At 46.0% G+C, this 13,910-nt stretch overlaps 8 protein-coding genes across 8 annotated transcripts; 5 read left to right on the forward strand and 3 right to left on the reverse strand.

Annotated features, from left to right (window-relative positions):
- Positions 1 to 125: 125 nt before the first annotated feature.
- Positions 126 to 1,814, forward strand: PHALS_07181 (major facilitator superfamily; the record flags this gene model as incomplete). Its single annotated transcript, XM_024720604.1, has 4 exons — positions 126 to 314; positions 375 to 1,339; positions 1,401 to 1,580; positions 1,664 to 1,814. 4 exons carry the CDS (start codon positions 126 to 128, stop codon positions 1,812 to 1,814), a joined length of 1,485 nt encoding a protein of 494 aa, XP_024585786.1.
- A 67-nt stretch (positions 1,815 to 1,881) lies between these two features.
- On the reverse strand, positions 1,882 to 3,012 carry PHALS_07182 (Zn-ribbon-containing protein implicated in mitosis; the record flags this gene model as incomplete). The annotated part of the gene is made up of 6 exons (XM_024720605.1): positions 1,882 to 1,995; positions 2,223 to 2,311; positions 2,390 to 2,630; positions 2,694 to 2,768; positions 2,873 to 2,938; positions 3,004 to 3,012. The coding sequence occupies 6 exons, from the start codon at positions 3,010 to 3,012 to the stop codon at positions 1,882 to 1,884; spliced, it is 594 nt and encodes a 197-aa protein (XP_024585787.1).
- A 90-nt stretch (positions 3,013 to 3,102) lies between these two features.
- On the forward strand, positions 3,103 to 3,803 carry PHALS_07183 (Ribonuclease H2, subunit C; the record flags this gene model as incomplete). The annotated part of the gene is made up of 4 exons (XM_024720606.1): positions 3,103 to 3,415; positions 3,469 to 3,559; positions 3,620 to 3,698; positions 3,792 to 3,803. 4 exons carry the CDS (start codon positions 3,103 to 3,105, stop codon positions 3,801 to 3,803), a joined length of 495 nt encoding a protein of 164 aa, XP_024585788.1.
- A 369-nt stretch (positions 3,804 to 4,172) lies between these two features.
- Positions 4,173 to 4,806, forward strand: PHALS_07184 (uncharacterized protein; the record flags this gene model as incomplete). The annotated part of the gene is made up of 5 exons (XM_024720607.1): positions 4,173 to 4,217; positions 4,286 to 4,353; positions 4,498 to 4,544; positions 4,623 to 4,635; positions 4,713 to 4,806. The coding sequence occupies 5 exons, from the start codon at positions 4,173 to 4,175 to the stop codon at positions 4,804 to 4,806; spliced, it is 267 nt and encodes an 88-aa protein (XP_024585789.1).
- Positions 4,807 to 6,064: 1,258 nt separating this feature from the next.
- On the reverse strand, positions 6,065 to 7,437 carry PHALS_07185 (26s protease regulatory subunit 10b; the record flags this gene model as incomplete). The annotated part of the gene is made up of 3 exons (XM_024720608.1): positions 6,065 to 7,081; positions 7,140 to 7,218; positions 7,349 to 7,437. The coding sequence occupies 3 exons, from the start codon at positions 7,435 to 7,437 to the stop codon at positions 6,065 to 6,067; spliced, it is 1,185 nt and encodes a 394-aa protein (XP_024585790.1).
- Positions 7,438 to 7,573: 136 nt separating this feature from the next.
- PHALS_07186 (amino acid permease) lies at positions 7,574 to 9,475 on the forward strand (the record flags this gene model as incomplete). Its single annotated transcript, XM_024720609.1, has 8 exons — positions 7,574 to 7,834; positions 7,895 to 7,994; positions 8,064 to 8,230; positions 8,299 to 8,941; positions 9,027 to 9,044; positions 9,122 to 9,131; positions 9,199 to 9,300; positions 9,370 to 9,475. The coding sequence occupies 8 exons, from the start codon at positions 7,574 to 7,576 to the stop codon at positions 9,473 to 9,475; spliced, it is 1,407 nt and encodes a 468-aa protein (XP_024585791.1).
- A 121-nt stretch (positions 9,476 to 9,596) lies between these two features.
- Positions 9,597 to 11,336, forward strand: PHALS_07187 (uncharacterized protein; the record flags this gene model as incomplete). The annotated part of the gene is made up of 1 exon (XM_024720610.1): positions 9,597 to 11,336. One exon carries the CDS (start codon positions 9,597 to 9,599, stop codon positions 11,334 to 11,336), a length of 1,740 nt encoding a protein of 579 aa, XP_024585792.1.
- A 67-nt stretch (positions 11,337 to 11,403) lies between these two features.
- Positions 11,404 to 13,581, reverse strand: PHALS_07188 (atp-dependent rna helicase dbp9; the record flags this gene model as incomplete). Its single annotated transcript, XM_024720611.1, has 1 exon — positions 11,404 to 13,581. One exon carries the CDS (start codon positions 13,579 to 13,581, stop codon positions 11,404 to 11,406), a length of 2,178 nt encoding a protein of 725 aa, XP_024585793.1.
- Positions 13,582 to 13,910: the final 329 nt, after the last annotated feature.

Raw genomic sequence — 13,910 nt, forward strand, 5'->3', positions numbered from 1 at the left:
CAAAATTCGAGCTTGCACTCACGTTAGCATTTCAAAGGAAGACGACTGTGAGGTGACCGTATCCCGTCATATATTAATTACATAAAAACTACGGTGGCCAACTTGTGTTTCAAATGGCAATAAAAATGGACGATGTAAACGAGAAGCTTTTACCAACTGCACAGCGCCCACAGGTAGATGATGGTAGTAGGCATGCATTGAGTGGAAACATTGTATCTTTTATGGGCTGCATTCAACCGAGTCGGCTGCGACTAGCAGCTTGGCTGATCTCCATCTCGTCGTTCATGTGGGGATTTAGTGCCACCGTGCTGAACGTATGTATTGTTCCGGACGCAGTGGGCTCTATACTAATTGACATTAATCTCGATACAAAGGAGCAAGAGCTCGCAACGGCACTTGTGGTGGTAGGTTGTGTGCTGTCTGCGGTCATCTCAGGCGGTGTTGGAGCGCGCATAGGTCAAAAGAAAACCATACTTATCAACAATATTTTGTATGTTATTGGTGGTGCCTTATGTGCGCTCGCAACTTCTAAACGCGAGCTATATGCCGGTCGAGTTATCACTGGACTGGCATCGGGTGTTGTGACCAACACGGTCCCCATTTTGCTCAAGGAGATATCGCCCACTGTATCTAGTGGAGAGATAACGTCACTTCATCAGCTAAGTCTAACGATTGGCATGCTAGTATCAGCTGTACTGGGCTGTATCATTATATCCAAGGTGCCCTCAGGTTGGCGATATCTTAATGGATTTATGATCTTGCCACCGTTAATACAGTGCATCAGCGCGTCTTCAATGCCTGAAAGTCCGTGGTGGCTAATGAAGAATTGTGGTCGTGAAGACTGCCGAGCGACACTAACATTTCTGCGCTCAGACTATCAAAAAGGCAATATTGAAGCAGAGGTGGTGGAAATCGCACGTGTAATGGAGCATCGGAAGCACGAACCTCACGTCACCTGGTCACATCTTCTGATGCACAAAAGAGTCATGATCACCGGCACTATCCTCGTTTTTTTTCAGGCTATGACGGGCATTAATACGGTGATGCTGTACTCGGCCAAGATTTTCGGTTTCGCGGGAGTGTCCAACCCGTTTCTTGCCACGATTGTTGTAGGCCTTACCAATGTTGGCGTCACTATATTAACAACGCGCCTTGTTGACTCGTATGGACGCCGTCCGCTTCTCATTGTGGGAACGAGTATAATGACGTTTGCACTTGGAGTACTTAGCTGGTCACTACTTTGCCTCGACAGCAATCTTGGATTTCAGGGCATAATTGCGGTGATGTCAGTGCTTTCATTTGTTAGCGGCTTTGCCGTTGGTCTGGGCGCTGTCGTGTGGTAAGCATTTGAAGTTATCGTTTTTACTAAGTGTGTTCACGTCACCAAATGTTGCCTAAAGGGTCATCCTGGGTGACATTACGCCAGTGCACATTCGCCCGAGAGCGTTTGCTTTCTTTATGGTCGTATCTTATCTTTGCAATTTACTAATTGCGGTGTTCACACTGTCTGCCATTAGCTTTTTAGGACGCGGGGTCAACCCTGAAAAGAATGGTATCGCCAAGCTCTATTTGATTCTAAGGTTTGCTTACACGGAACCAACATCTCGTTTCGATTCTAAACACGAACTGATTCAGACTCTGCTCAACTTTTTTTGCCCCGTAGTGGCGTTGCTGCTGTATGCCTTGCATACGTTTACTTTTTTGTTGGTGAAACGCTGCACTTAAACTCGAATTTAGTGATTGTTGCTGATGATCAAAAGTCACTTCTGACGGAGAAAGCAAACGAGGTTCCCCGCCAAACGACTACACTTTAAAGTATATCGAACAAAGAATTGTTTACTACGTTCAAAGGAGGAGGCTGGATTACATTTGATATGAAAACTACTCCTTTAAAAGATGGGCAGCTTCAGCAATCTCTCGCAGGGCTTTTGAAACGGATATGAGACGCTCACAGTGGTCGTTGGGCGAAAGAGCATCGGTGAGGACAACCATTTTCTGCGTATATATGCAACAACAACATACATTGCAATGCGTTAGTAAATCCACAGTGTTCTTTATAGTGCACAACGCCATGATGAAATGGATTGCTCGGCTTGTACATAATCATGCGAAGATCGGATCAGGAATCCATGTGATCTGCCCCACAACTCTTGTAACGTGCAGCCACAGAAGTAATCACATATATAACCGGCTGTAAACTAGAAAAAATGCGGATGCTCAACCTCATAAAGCGCAGCGAGGGTCTGACGACGGATGGTATTCACTTCTACATCGCTGTTGGGGCTCAATGTGGTGACATTCTTGCGCTTTACTATAAAAGTGTGAAGATTAGTAATTTGATGCCGAAGCAACCACAACAATGGAAAGCAGCATAGTACTCTACCAGCACCCTTTAAATTTATCGCTTGGTGATTATGAGCTTGCTCTAGCGTCAGCATCTGTTTCGCCTGTCTGGCTTGTTCCTCTAAATGGAACCGCTGCTCGATGCGATGTCGACGCTCTTCCTCTTGGTAAGGTTCATTCGCTGCTTCTTTCTTGACAACCCTACTATCCTCTTCCGCTTTCTGTTCCGCTTGCTTGATCGCTTCCTCCTCTGATATGACAAACTGATCGCAACGTGCGCAGAGCATCTTTGAACAACATAACAATTACGATCAAGTCAAAGCGAAAGAGTGGATTCAAGCGGCGCTTGCCTTTCCTTGCTTATTACGCAGTAGTGGCGTGTAGCAGTCTTCTACAGGGCAGCTTGCACCCAACATCGTCCAACCCTATGAGCAGTTCAAGAAATTTTCAGCGTGAAATTAACTGGTAGAATGAGGAAAAATTATCCAGCTGAAGTTGGAAAGCACTGCCTGCCATCAACGCGACCAACCTGCAACATCTTTTCTCCCAGAACTCGACTAGCTTCATCGCGCGAGCGCTTAATCGGTGCAACGGCCTGTTTTTATAGATAAGTAGAGATCGTTAGCGTCAAGAGATAAAGTTACCCTTCAGTCGACATACCGTTTCCATGATTTGAATTTGCGAAGGAAATCCTCAAATCCTGTCAAAATTCATACCGGTTTTGATAAGAATACTCTTCCAGCTTGATCAATTTACCAGATGGCAGAAAGCACATCATCTACTGTTCGCGTGTGTCTGACACGCTGTCCACTGCCAACAGCGGCAAATGACGTTCACTCGTTGCCATGCCGCATTCACTTTGACGGGCCGGCGGCAGTCAAGACCTTCTTTCGACCCCAAAATGGCAAAAGAAATAGCAACAGCACAGATCATGGTGGTCTATGCTCCGAGGAGCAGGATACCATCATAGAATCAGAGCAGATGGACGACAATAGCAAGAAACTCTATGCAGATTTCCGTGGAATTAGATTGGAGGGAGAGAAGCTGTCGTTGGCAACTCTGGGCTGCACCGGTACATAAATTGAAAAAATACGCTGGGGGATGTGTACTGATGACGTAACGTAGGCGTCGTCTTAGAAGATTGTGGCATGCGACACCCGGATGATGAAGGACGTATCTGGGAAGTCGACGATCATTTTGATGAGATAACGTGGTGGTAGGTGGCGCGTTGGAATTTTCTCGTTGAACAATGACGATCACACATTTTGTGGCTTAGGGACGTGCCGAACCACACAACTAGCGACAATCAGCAGCTTCCACTTGTGCTGCAGCAATGGTGCAAGTTAGCCTCCGCGGTACGTGCATATATCACTTTATTTATCCTTCACGCCGACACTTGTGTTGTAAACGTTTTGATAACATGCAATCGTGTGTTTTGTGGTTGGAAGATTCACGGATAATAGCTCATAACGCTTAGGGCATCGTCAGAATGAAAAACATCACGATGTAGATATATTAATATTAAACTCGTAATCATCTGCTAGCAACTTGTCGACACAGCTAGTGTCAGAATATCATTCGAACACTTCCGGCGTGATCGGCTGGGAGGCTATGCAACCACTCACACAAAAGCTATTTCAATTCGGCCTCTTAACATGTCGATGCGAGTGCGGCTTGGTTGTGCCTTAACATTGTTAGTGCTGTTACCTGTGGTAGCGCTAAGTCTTTGCGTTCCTGGGATACGTTGGATGGAGGCGCCACAACTTGAGCGCTTGGCGAAGTGGCGCGCACAGCATTAGGCCATGATACTTGCATTGCAACTCAGAGTGATGCCTTTAAGCTCCTTGACACGCAGTCCGAGGAAAAAGAAACAGGTAAGGCAAAGAACACCGGCAATGGCTATGATTTGGATAGAAAAGGTGATGACATTCACGACCTATAGCCCTTGAAGAAGCAGAGGTCCGGGTCTGGAGAAAAGAATACACAAGATCAGGAAAGGAAGGAGAATGAGTAGGATGATCAATTTCAGGAGGATGGCGATGAGGAGAATGCGCAGGATACCATAGCATTCGCGAAGCTTCGCCCTCGAAGGCGCGTTTTCATTTGGGACTTGGACAAAACTTTGGTCTTATTTGCCTTACTGTACACGAGAAGATTTGCCCAGATGCATGATAAAGAGGTGGAACCTGGAGTTGTTATAGGTGAGCAGATGATGACATTTTTGCTTGCAATGCTAATATTGACACAGACGTTGACCACATCATTGTACCTTTCGATAGCGAAGGTGAAATCGTGAGTCAATGCGAGACGCTCCACCAGCCTACTCTTGAAGAAAGATTTGAGCGAATTTGTGACATATCTGAGCGTAGCGGGGAGGATTTCTCGCATGACACAAGTAGCGAATGGTTTCAGATTCGTGATGCGCTAGTGGCTGCTATTGACAATTTTCGACGGGCTGGCTGAACGAAGCTCGGTAAGTGCTGAAGCTCGCTGCAAATTCTTTCCCTGATCGGGCGGGATACACACATCGGAACAACAACTAGAAGTCATAGAAGACGAGGGTCGGAAACGTGAACGTACTGGTGACAAATACGCAGCTTGTGCCAGTATTATGTAAGTGCCTTATTTACCAACTAGATGCGTTCTTTCCGATCGATTGCTTCTACACGTCCGCCAAAGTGCACAAGTATAACTGTTTTGCAACCATATTAAAAACGGTTGACAACCAAGACGACAACCAAGAAGTAAAGTTTGTCGCTATTGGTGGCGGACTAGAAGAAGAACAGGTGAGTCTGGCGCTTGGACTCGAATTTCACAAAATTCGGTCGCTTGTGGACTTGCAGCGACTACGTTATGACCTGCACTTAGAACATGATAGCAGCAGCTTACTTGTTTTTGCTCTGGCGCAAGAGACGTCCGCTAAGGCCGCTTATCACTCATCAGCCGTATAACTGTTTACTAATATCTATCTCTCAAGAGCAAAAGTGTCCTCAGCTCTTAAAGTTTCTCGTCGCGCATCGCCGCTTTCATCTGGTTTGGAACCCTCCAAAAAATTAACGATGCGCTGTTCACTCACCTTCACCGCGTATTACAGAGGCATTAAACATGTGAGATGAGTGAGCGCATGTGCTGAAGCTTTGCTTTGGCCACCACCTACAATCATCGAATCCAGACATCTAGTGCTTTTACGGGTCAAGATGCTGTGCTTAAACATTGTCTCACAAGATCATCTGGCAGTCAAGTCGCACATTTTTTGAAATATCGAGCTCAGCGCCACACTTTTGATTTTCAAACTTGACAGCGTTTAAGCCTTCACGGTTGAAAAGTCAGAGACTGCCCTTTACCTCAGTTATTTCAAACATATATCATCCTGATGATCTCCGGCAACCATGCACTTATTACGTGCGAAAAACAATTCATTCATCAATTTCCTTGTCGCTTAAATATGTGAGCTCATCATATCCAATGTCTGCATCCGCAACTACAGTGGCGATTCGAGATTTTGTTATTTCTATCAAGAAGGCGCAAGGTTTATAGAAGTCCTTACAGTTCCAGAAGCAAATTAAGAGATCAATATAAGTCTGCTCAGTTTCTACATGCTATAAAACTTTCGACACATCATCCGAAAAAAAGCGGTACGTTCATTTCCCATTTATTTTTATCAGCTCATAAGGCAGCCATTCAGCAAACGAGTGACGATGCTCTCGCACTACAGGCATATTCAAACTTTGCTATAATCCATCTTAGATTCGAGCTTCTTTGTTTCACCCAGTTTTCGCGCAGCTTTCATAAAATCCTCTTCGACAACGTAGTCACGATCGGCACGGATCGCAAACATGCCTGCTTCTGTACAAACATTTCGCATATCGGCACCATTAAAGCCATCTGTGAGCTTTACAATAGATTCATAATCAATCTCGCCCTTCTTGGTAATAGGACCCGAGTGAATTTTAAGAATATCCATGCGCGAGGCCTCATTAGGTAGTGGGATTTCAATCTTGCGATCAAGACGGCCTGGACGTAGCAATGCGGGGTCTAGAATATCCGGTCGATTGGTTGCCATGACCATCTTGACTTGTCCGAGAGCATCAAAACCATCCAGTTGGTTAAGCAGCTCCATAAGCGTTCGCTGAATCTCACGATCAGCGGACGTGCCTTCCGAGTATCGACTTCCACCAATCGCATCTATCTCGTCCATAAATATGACACATGGCTGGTGGTCTCGAGCGTATCCAAACATTTCACGAATCACACGGGCACTCTCACCAATGTACTTATCAACAATAGCACTAGCCACAACTTTAAGAAAAGTGGCATTAATGTTGCAAGCTAGCGCACGAGCTAGCAAGGTCTTGCCCGTACCAGGAGGGCCGTACAAAAGCACACCTTTGGGTGGCTTGATACCAACACGAAAAAATAGCTCCGGATTCGTAAGCGGTAGCTCTATGACCTCGCGAAGCTCACGGATCTGATCGTTCAGACCACCAATGCTTGAAAATGATACATTACCAGCGTCTTCGTTCAGCATGTGGTATACTGTTGGATCCACTTCGCGAGGCAGAAAGCGCATGATGGTGAGCGTTGTCATGTCTAGCGCCACGCGAGTGCCCGACTTTAGTTTGCTCTTGTCCACTTTGGCACGGCATCCTACGACATAACGTGGACCACTTGAAGCCTTGACAATAAAACGATCGTCGTCCAGCTGACGTAGCACTTCGCCAATAATTTGGCCCACGCTCTACACGACAACACGTCATTGAAAGCAATGGTTGCACGTGTCAAGGAGTACTATACACCTGTAATGCTTTGAGATCATCTTCGGTCTTGTTAAATTCTTGTACAAGAGTTTTGACATTCTCGCGCATACTTTTAACTCTACAAAGTAAAAATGACGACTCAAATTGTGAGAAGAAAACTTTGCATACCGGCGAGCAGATTGCGGCAACGTGACACAATCTCAAGAAGCTTCAAATGACCATTGCTACATGTTGTTCAAGGAACGCACCTGCTTTCCATCTCACGGTGCTCCATGACCTTGGCCTTGTACGCATTCAACACCTGTGTGCGCTCATCTTCAGTCGGAACAGACGCCATTCTGTACAAAGCGTTCACTGAAACTCTCCAACCTTAGATACGGTTTTGTTTTGTCCAATCATATCGCTAATGTAGTTCGATTGGCTGATGCTACTATGGATGCACCAAAAGGCGCGTATCCATTGTTGCATTCGCCATGGACAATTTCTGGAGAGCTGCAAGTCGCGTTAAGCCTTTGTCCCGCTGTAAAATCGAGGCTAGCGAGCTTAATAAATGTCTGACACTAGTAGACCTGGTGGCTTATGGTGTGGGCTGCTCAGTGGGGGCCGGCGTTTACTCACTTGTTGGAGTAGGAGCGCAAATTGCCGGGCCAAGTATTTCCTTATCCTTTCTCGTCAGCGGGATCGCCTGCATCTTCACGTCACTCACGTATTCGGAATTTGCTGCTCGCGTTCCTGTAAAGTACCAAAAATTAGTCAGAAATGATTTGAAGACACTGAATTGTGTATGGATGAAGGTTACCGGCTCGGCGTACACATTCGTGTATATCACTTTTGGTGAGCTAGCTGCCTGGCTGATTGGCTGGAACCTTACTCTTGGATACGGCATTTCGGCAGGTAAATGAGAAATATTTGTCAATTTTCGTTTGCACTATATTAATTGTATATTCTCTTCTATGACCCTAGCTGGCATTTCACGAAGTTGGGCTTCGTACGTGCACCGATTCCTGCAGCAGTGGGGTTTAGACTTTCCCCACTGGCTCTTTCAGATTAAGATTCTTAGCGTTAATTGTAGCATACTGGCTGCATTGCTCATCATCTGCTGCACATTCATTCTTCTTGCTGGTGTTCACGTACGTACTCAAGGTCTCATATATCTCGATAATCTCGTCGCGCTGAGTCGAGTTAATGGCTGCACCAGGAATCTGCCAAGTTTAATGCATTTGTGACCCTGCTTAACGTCTCAGTACTAATTTTCGTGATGGCGTTTGGAAGCACCGAGATGGATGCAGCGTATTGGCAGCCGTTTATGCCCGCTGGCTTTCATGGTGTTCTAACAGGAGCTGGGGTAGTCTTTTTTGCGTACTTGGGGTTTGATATGGTGGCTTGTCTTGCAGAGGAAGTTCATGAGCCCCAACGCACTTTGCCTAAAGGAATAATTGGATCGCTTGTGATCTCAATGACCATTTATGTCGGAGTGTCGCTCATTGTAACTGGAATGGCCCCTATTGATATTCTTGGCAAAGATGTTCCTTTGATCAACGCTTTTTCATTTCACAATGCGCCATGGGCTGGACAGATTGTATCGTTCGGTTCTATTTTTGGGCTTACTACTGCTGCATTCACTTGCCTAATGGGTCAACCACGCATTTTCTACCAAATGGCAAAAGATGGTTTGATGCCTTCGCTCTTCGCCAAATTACATGATAGAAGTCAAGTCCCTGTTGCCAGTACAATATTTACTGGAGCTTTAGTAGCTTCAATCGCGTTCATATTTGATTTGAGCTTTCTGGCAAACGTCATTTCGTGCGGAACGCTACAAGTTTTTACCTTTGTAAATGCTGGTGTGCTACTGCTCCGCTTGCGTCCAAGCTTTAACGGAGTTAACGCCATTTACCGTGTATTGTTATTCGTGATATCGTGTTTCAGTCTGTCGCTGTCTTTCGTGTTCGATCTTTCTTGTGTAATCCAAAGTGTAGCTGCTGCGATAGTTATTGCTTCTTTCGTGTGGGTCGATCGATTAGGCAAAGTGGAGTACGTATTATTCGATTGGCAATATACTTTGTTAAAATCCTGAAGCTTCAGTATCTTATGTCGGCAGTAATCTGGTGGCTACATTTCAGTGCCCATTGGTTCCATTCGTGCCATGCATGGGAATTCTTGCCAATGTGTATATGGTGTCAAGCATCCCTAGCGAGGGGTGGTACGTATACTACCCATGTCAGATCATTTGCATCCGCTAACCCTAGCTTCTACTGATCAATGTGACCAGGATTGGAGTTTTGATATGGTCAGGAGTAGGATTGATAGCTTATTTGTGCTACGGAATCCGCAACAGTTTGCTGAATGACCCTGCCATCTTACAGCCGCTAATATAACGACATGCACAGATCATGAACAGTTTATTTTTGTAACTCCTTACAAAATTAGCTAAACGCCGTTCAGGATCTATTGTAAGGCGAACAGAACTTCTCGCATTGCCACAAATTTATTCAGCAAATGAAGGAAACAGCTGATATCCTTCTACCTTTTCAATTGCCCCGACCCGACGAGAATGACATTCCTACAAAACTTAACAGTAAAGACCGTGATCATTCCATTGATCGTGATAGCTATTCTAATACCCTCTCTTGCAATTGGGACGACGAGACAAGTGAAATGTATCGTCAGACTGTTCCGCTTGTGCAGTCTCACTCAACCGCAGCAATTAAAACGCTAGGAGCAATTGTGCGCGATCGCAAGCTTGTCAGGCGCATGTTGCATCGTCCACAGCCGTATGCAAAGCAACTTGATCGACGTCCATTCTTGTCGTTGAGTTCTACGTCAAAATTGTCGGTCTTGGTGCCGAACTCGTCGTCATTTTCACCTAGTAGAACTGCTCTGCGAAGCGACCGTCGGTTGGCATTTATGGCTGCATGTGAAAAGCTTATAGTGACTTTTGATCCGCATGCGCAGTACACTCGACGTATTTTGCTTGCACAGATTAAGCCACTGCTTCAATTTCATGGACTTAAAGTCGATGGTACAGCATTTCATCGATGGAAACAATGCCTGCAGCCTTCCGATTTGACCACAATACCGACGGTTTCAGTCACTGATTTTATTCAAGGATGTCAACTCTGGTTCACCGAAACATTCCTTATCGAGCATGTACAAAACAATCTGACGCATCAGGAGCTTCAGTGCACTATGAACTCGAGTAAAGGAATGCAAACGAATTTGACGTCATTGCAGTACAATTATCAGCTAGCCCCTATTCATTCCAAACAGTCATTGTTTGATCAGCTTGTACATGAAAGTGATGTCACAAGCACTTTTTCTTACGAGACTTATGCTCGCCACCCAACCGCAAGTACACCATCACTATATCCTTCAATGTCTGCTCCATCTTTGCTGCATGCAAAATGCAGTGAAGATTTAGCAGCGGCAAAAAAATCTGAAATTGCCCGAACGAAAAAGGAACCTACCTATTTGGCTCGACAGTCGAAACAGCAAAGTGCAGAGAGTACACGTGCTTTTAATGCAAGTGTAGCACTAATGTCTCGTCATGCGCACCACGAGAAGTTTCGCAAGCACAGCGAGCATCAACGTAGTTTGCAAATTGCGCGAATTGACCAGAGTCGTCAGCGAAATCAACAACACAAATTACATTGTGAAGCAATTGAACATGATGCTCGCACACAACGAACCCGAGATGTCCTAGCAAAGAAAGCTCGTACCGCAGGAGAGCTGGTCTTGTCACGTGACTTAGTGGCACTTCGTGAAGAAGAAGTACGTCGCAACAAGTCTCGTTTTACGATTTCATCTTCCTCAAGCACTCTTATTCCTACATCATCGAAAGCTCTGGCTGCGCGTGCGTTAGCCATCTCGAAAGTAGACCAGAAACGATCTAGTCGTTTAAAATGTAAGCATGCCGAGCGCATGCGCAGTCTGCAACTGCTGAATTATGTGTACGACCGAAAGCGGATCATGGCCAACGCTTTGCGGCCTCGTGCAAACTCAGCCTTTGTGGTAGTGGATGTAGCTGACGACAAACTTTCTGTCGAGCGAGTCTTGCAAAATGCAAGTGACGAAATTTGGTATCAGGTTATCCAGCAGCAGCTTCATGAAGATCCTAATGGTGTCGCTAGATTTGTTTCACCCTGCAACACTCCACCTGCAGCACTTCGCTATTTTGGAACTAGCCGATCCGTTTCCTTGCCGGCATTTGCTTCAACTCTTGACCGCAATCTGCAATAGTACAGCAGAAGCAGAAGAAAGAGACTGAAAGTACGTGTATTCTATTTGGCAAGTATAGCATCTATATTTAGTGAGAAGCGCCTTTGGTCATTTTGAATTTCTTTTTGGCAATTGTTTTGGGGTTAAAATGACCTTTGCGGTGCTGCTTCTTCCACTTCTGACGACCAGCAGTACTCTTGCCCACGCCAGTGTTGCCATAGCTAATACGGTCTTCAACAGTCTGTTTCGTGTCTTCAGCGTCAGGAGCCACGAACGTGTGCAACGGATCATTGTCTATTCGACGCTTGCCCTCGGTGAGACGCTGTCGCTTATTGTGCTTGCCGTGTTTCTTCTTCATGCGCGCAGGTGCTGGCGGCTGCAGCTCGATTGGCACCAAATAGTCGGGGATAGTCGCAAGATGAGGCTGCACAGGTGCAGAGCCTACCACCTTGTCATGCTCCAGTATATTAAGATCACGCGGGTTAGCTTCAAAATGTGCTGCCAGGCGCTCGGAGTTTAGCATTTCCTTCTTGACGTCAGCCAATTGAGCCTCGCGCACAGCTGAGCGCGTGACAGCTCGACGAACGTCTTCGACTCGATAGCGAAAACAGTCGATTTCCTTAAGGTCAAATGCTAACTCGGCAGGCTGTGCAATCACATCGTTGGTTTCAGAGCGAACGGCCTGCTGTGTAGCTTGAACACGCATCAGTGCACGCTCTTCCTTAGCATCCCCTTTGGACACAAGAGACAACGCCGTGCCGGATGCACCACCGCGCGCAGTCCGTCCGATACGATGGGTATATGCACGCACGCTCTTTGGAAAGTCAACGTTAACAACAAATTGAACACCGCGAAAGTCAACACCTCGAGATACACCATAACTTGAATCGTCAGAAAGCCCACGCTTTGTGCCTACAACTTTTTTCTTCTTTTGGTCGTCGTCGCCATCTTTTACTTCATTTTCTGAAGCCTCTTCTTCATCAGCACCTGTGGTGTCAACGATCGCTATTTCGGAATCTTGGTCAGAATCATTATGCTTATCTATTTTCTCGGCAGAAGTATACGCAGCATCAAATATTACACCATCGTCTTTCTCATCTTTTCTTTGCTCTTCCACCATGTCTCCTTCTTCGTCTTCTCCATGGTGTTCTACTACTTCTCCTTCCACGTCATCTTCTTTTCCTTCCACGTCATCTTCTTCCCCTTCCACGTCTTCTTCATCTTCAACTTCCACGCCCTTTTCTTCTCCTACCTCGTCTTCATCCTTGTCACCAACTTCATCACCATCTACACTATCGTCCGTGGCAATCAGGTAGTCAAAAAGACCGCGATTATATTCCTGGATAATGTGCTGGCGCGAATTGTGCGGCAACTTTGCGTTCAACACTGCACTTTTTATCATAAACTGTTCAAAAAAAAGCTTCATACGATATGCTAAATCTGTCGAATTTACAAAGAAAATGACCTTCCCACTCACGACACCAAGTCGCAACAATGCGTACAGAAGTAGGTCCTTATCTTCTGCTTTCACTGGTAAATAAAATTGTTGAATCTTTCCGTCCGTTGCTCCTTCCTCAAGCTTGACAACTGCGGGATTGTGTAGCACCGAACGCTTAAGTTTCTCCAGTTCTGGGCTTAGCGTTGCCGACATGCAGAACGTCTGGCACGCCTTAGGTAGAGCATTAAATATTGTGCGGATATTCTCACCGTATCCAAATGAGAGTACCAGATCCGCCTCATCGATGACGACGGTGTGCACCGAGTTTTTAAGAGTAAGATTACCAGCCTCTAAATGCACGACAAGGCGTCCAGGAGTTGATATAAGCACATCAGGAGCATCACGTAGCAGTGCCTGCTGCGCATTGATGCTTTGCCCACCAAGTGCGAGTAGACTCACCGTGTCTTGGCAATAGTACATGAGATCCACCATATGGCGCCGTGTCTGCTCCACCAACTCCTTTGTAGGCACCAATACTAGTGCTCCGATAGATGGATCGCTGATGATAGGTTTATCTTTCTTGTGCTGCAAAATCTTATGCAGAAGAGGCAATGCAAAAGCTGCCGTCTTACCAGAGCCCGTGCGGGCGCGGACCAGCAGGTCTTTGCCTTGCAAAGCTAGCGGAATGCAATGCACTTGCACCAGTGTGGCGTACACAAAGCGCATCTTGGCTACTGCCTTCGTAAGACGGTGGTCCAGGCCAAATTCGCACTCGGCAAAGGGCTGTTGTCCGTCAAGCAACGTCTCACTAACCTTGGGTTGCGCCATTGCTTCGAAGTGCAAGGTTGGATGGTCAGTAGATATATAGTGTAGCCCACACTTGTAGAGTAAGTATACGAACTTCTATTTATCAAAACCCAAAAGATGCAAATTTCATGTCTCTTGAATGGTAAAGTGACCAAATGGTTCTCAATCCGTCAAATATGAAGCGGTTCAAATTCGCCTAACCCACTATCTCTGACACGAGCTCCCATGATGAAATATAGGCGATATATAATTTATTCCCCGAAGGCACGATGAGGGGTACTGTAACGGGGTTATATGTGACGGGTCACACGGCACCTTGCACAGAGGAAGCTTGACTTCCAAGAGTATAC

This window comes from Plasmopara halstedii (genome assembly GCF_900000015.1).
Source record: "Plasmopara halstedii genome assembly, contig: Scaffold_3073, whole genome shotgun sequence".
Taxonomy (NCBI): domain Eukaryota; phylum Oomycota; class Peronosporomycetes; order Peronosporales; family Peronosporaceae; genus Plasmopara; species Plasmopara halstedii.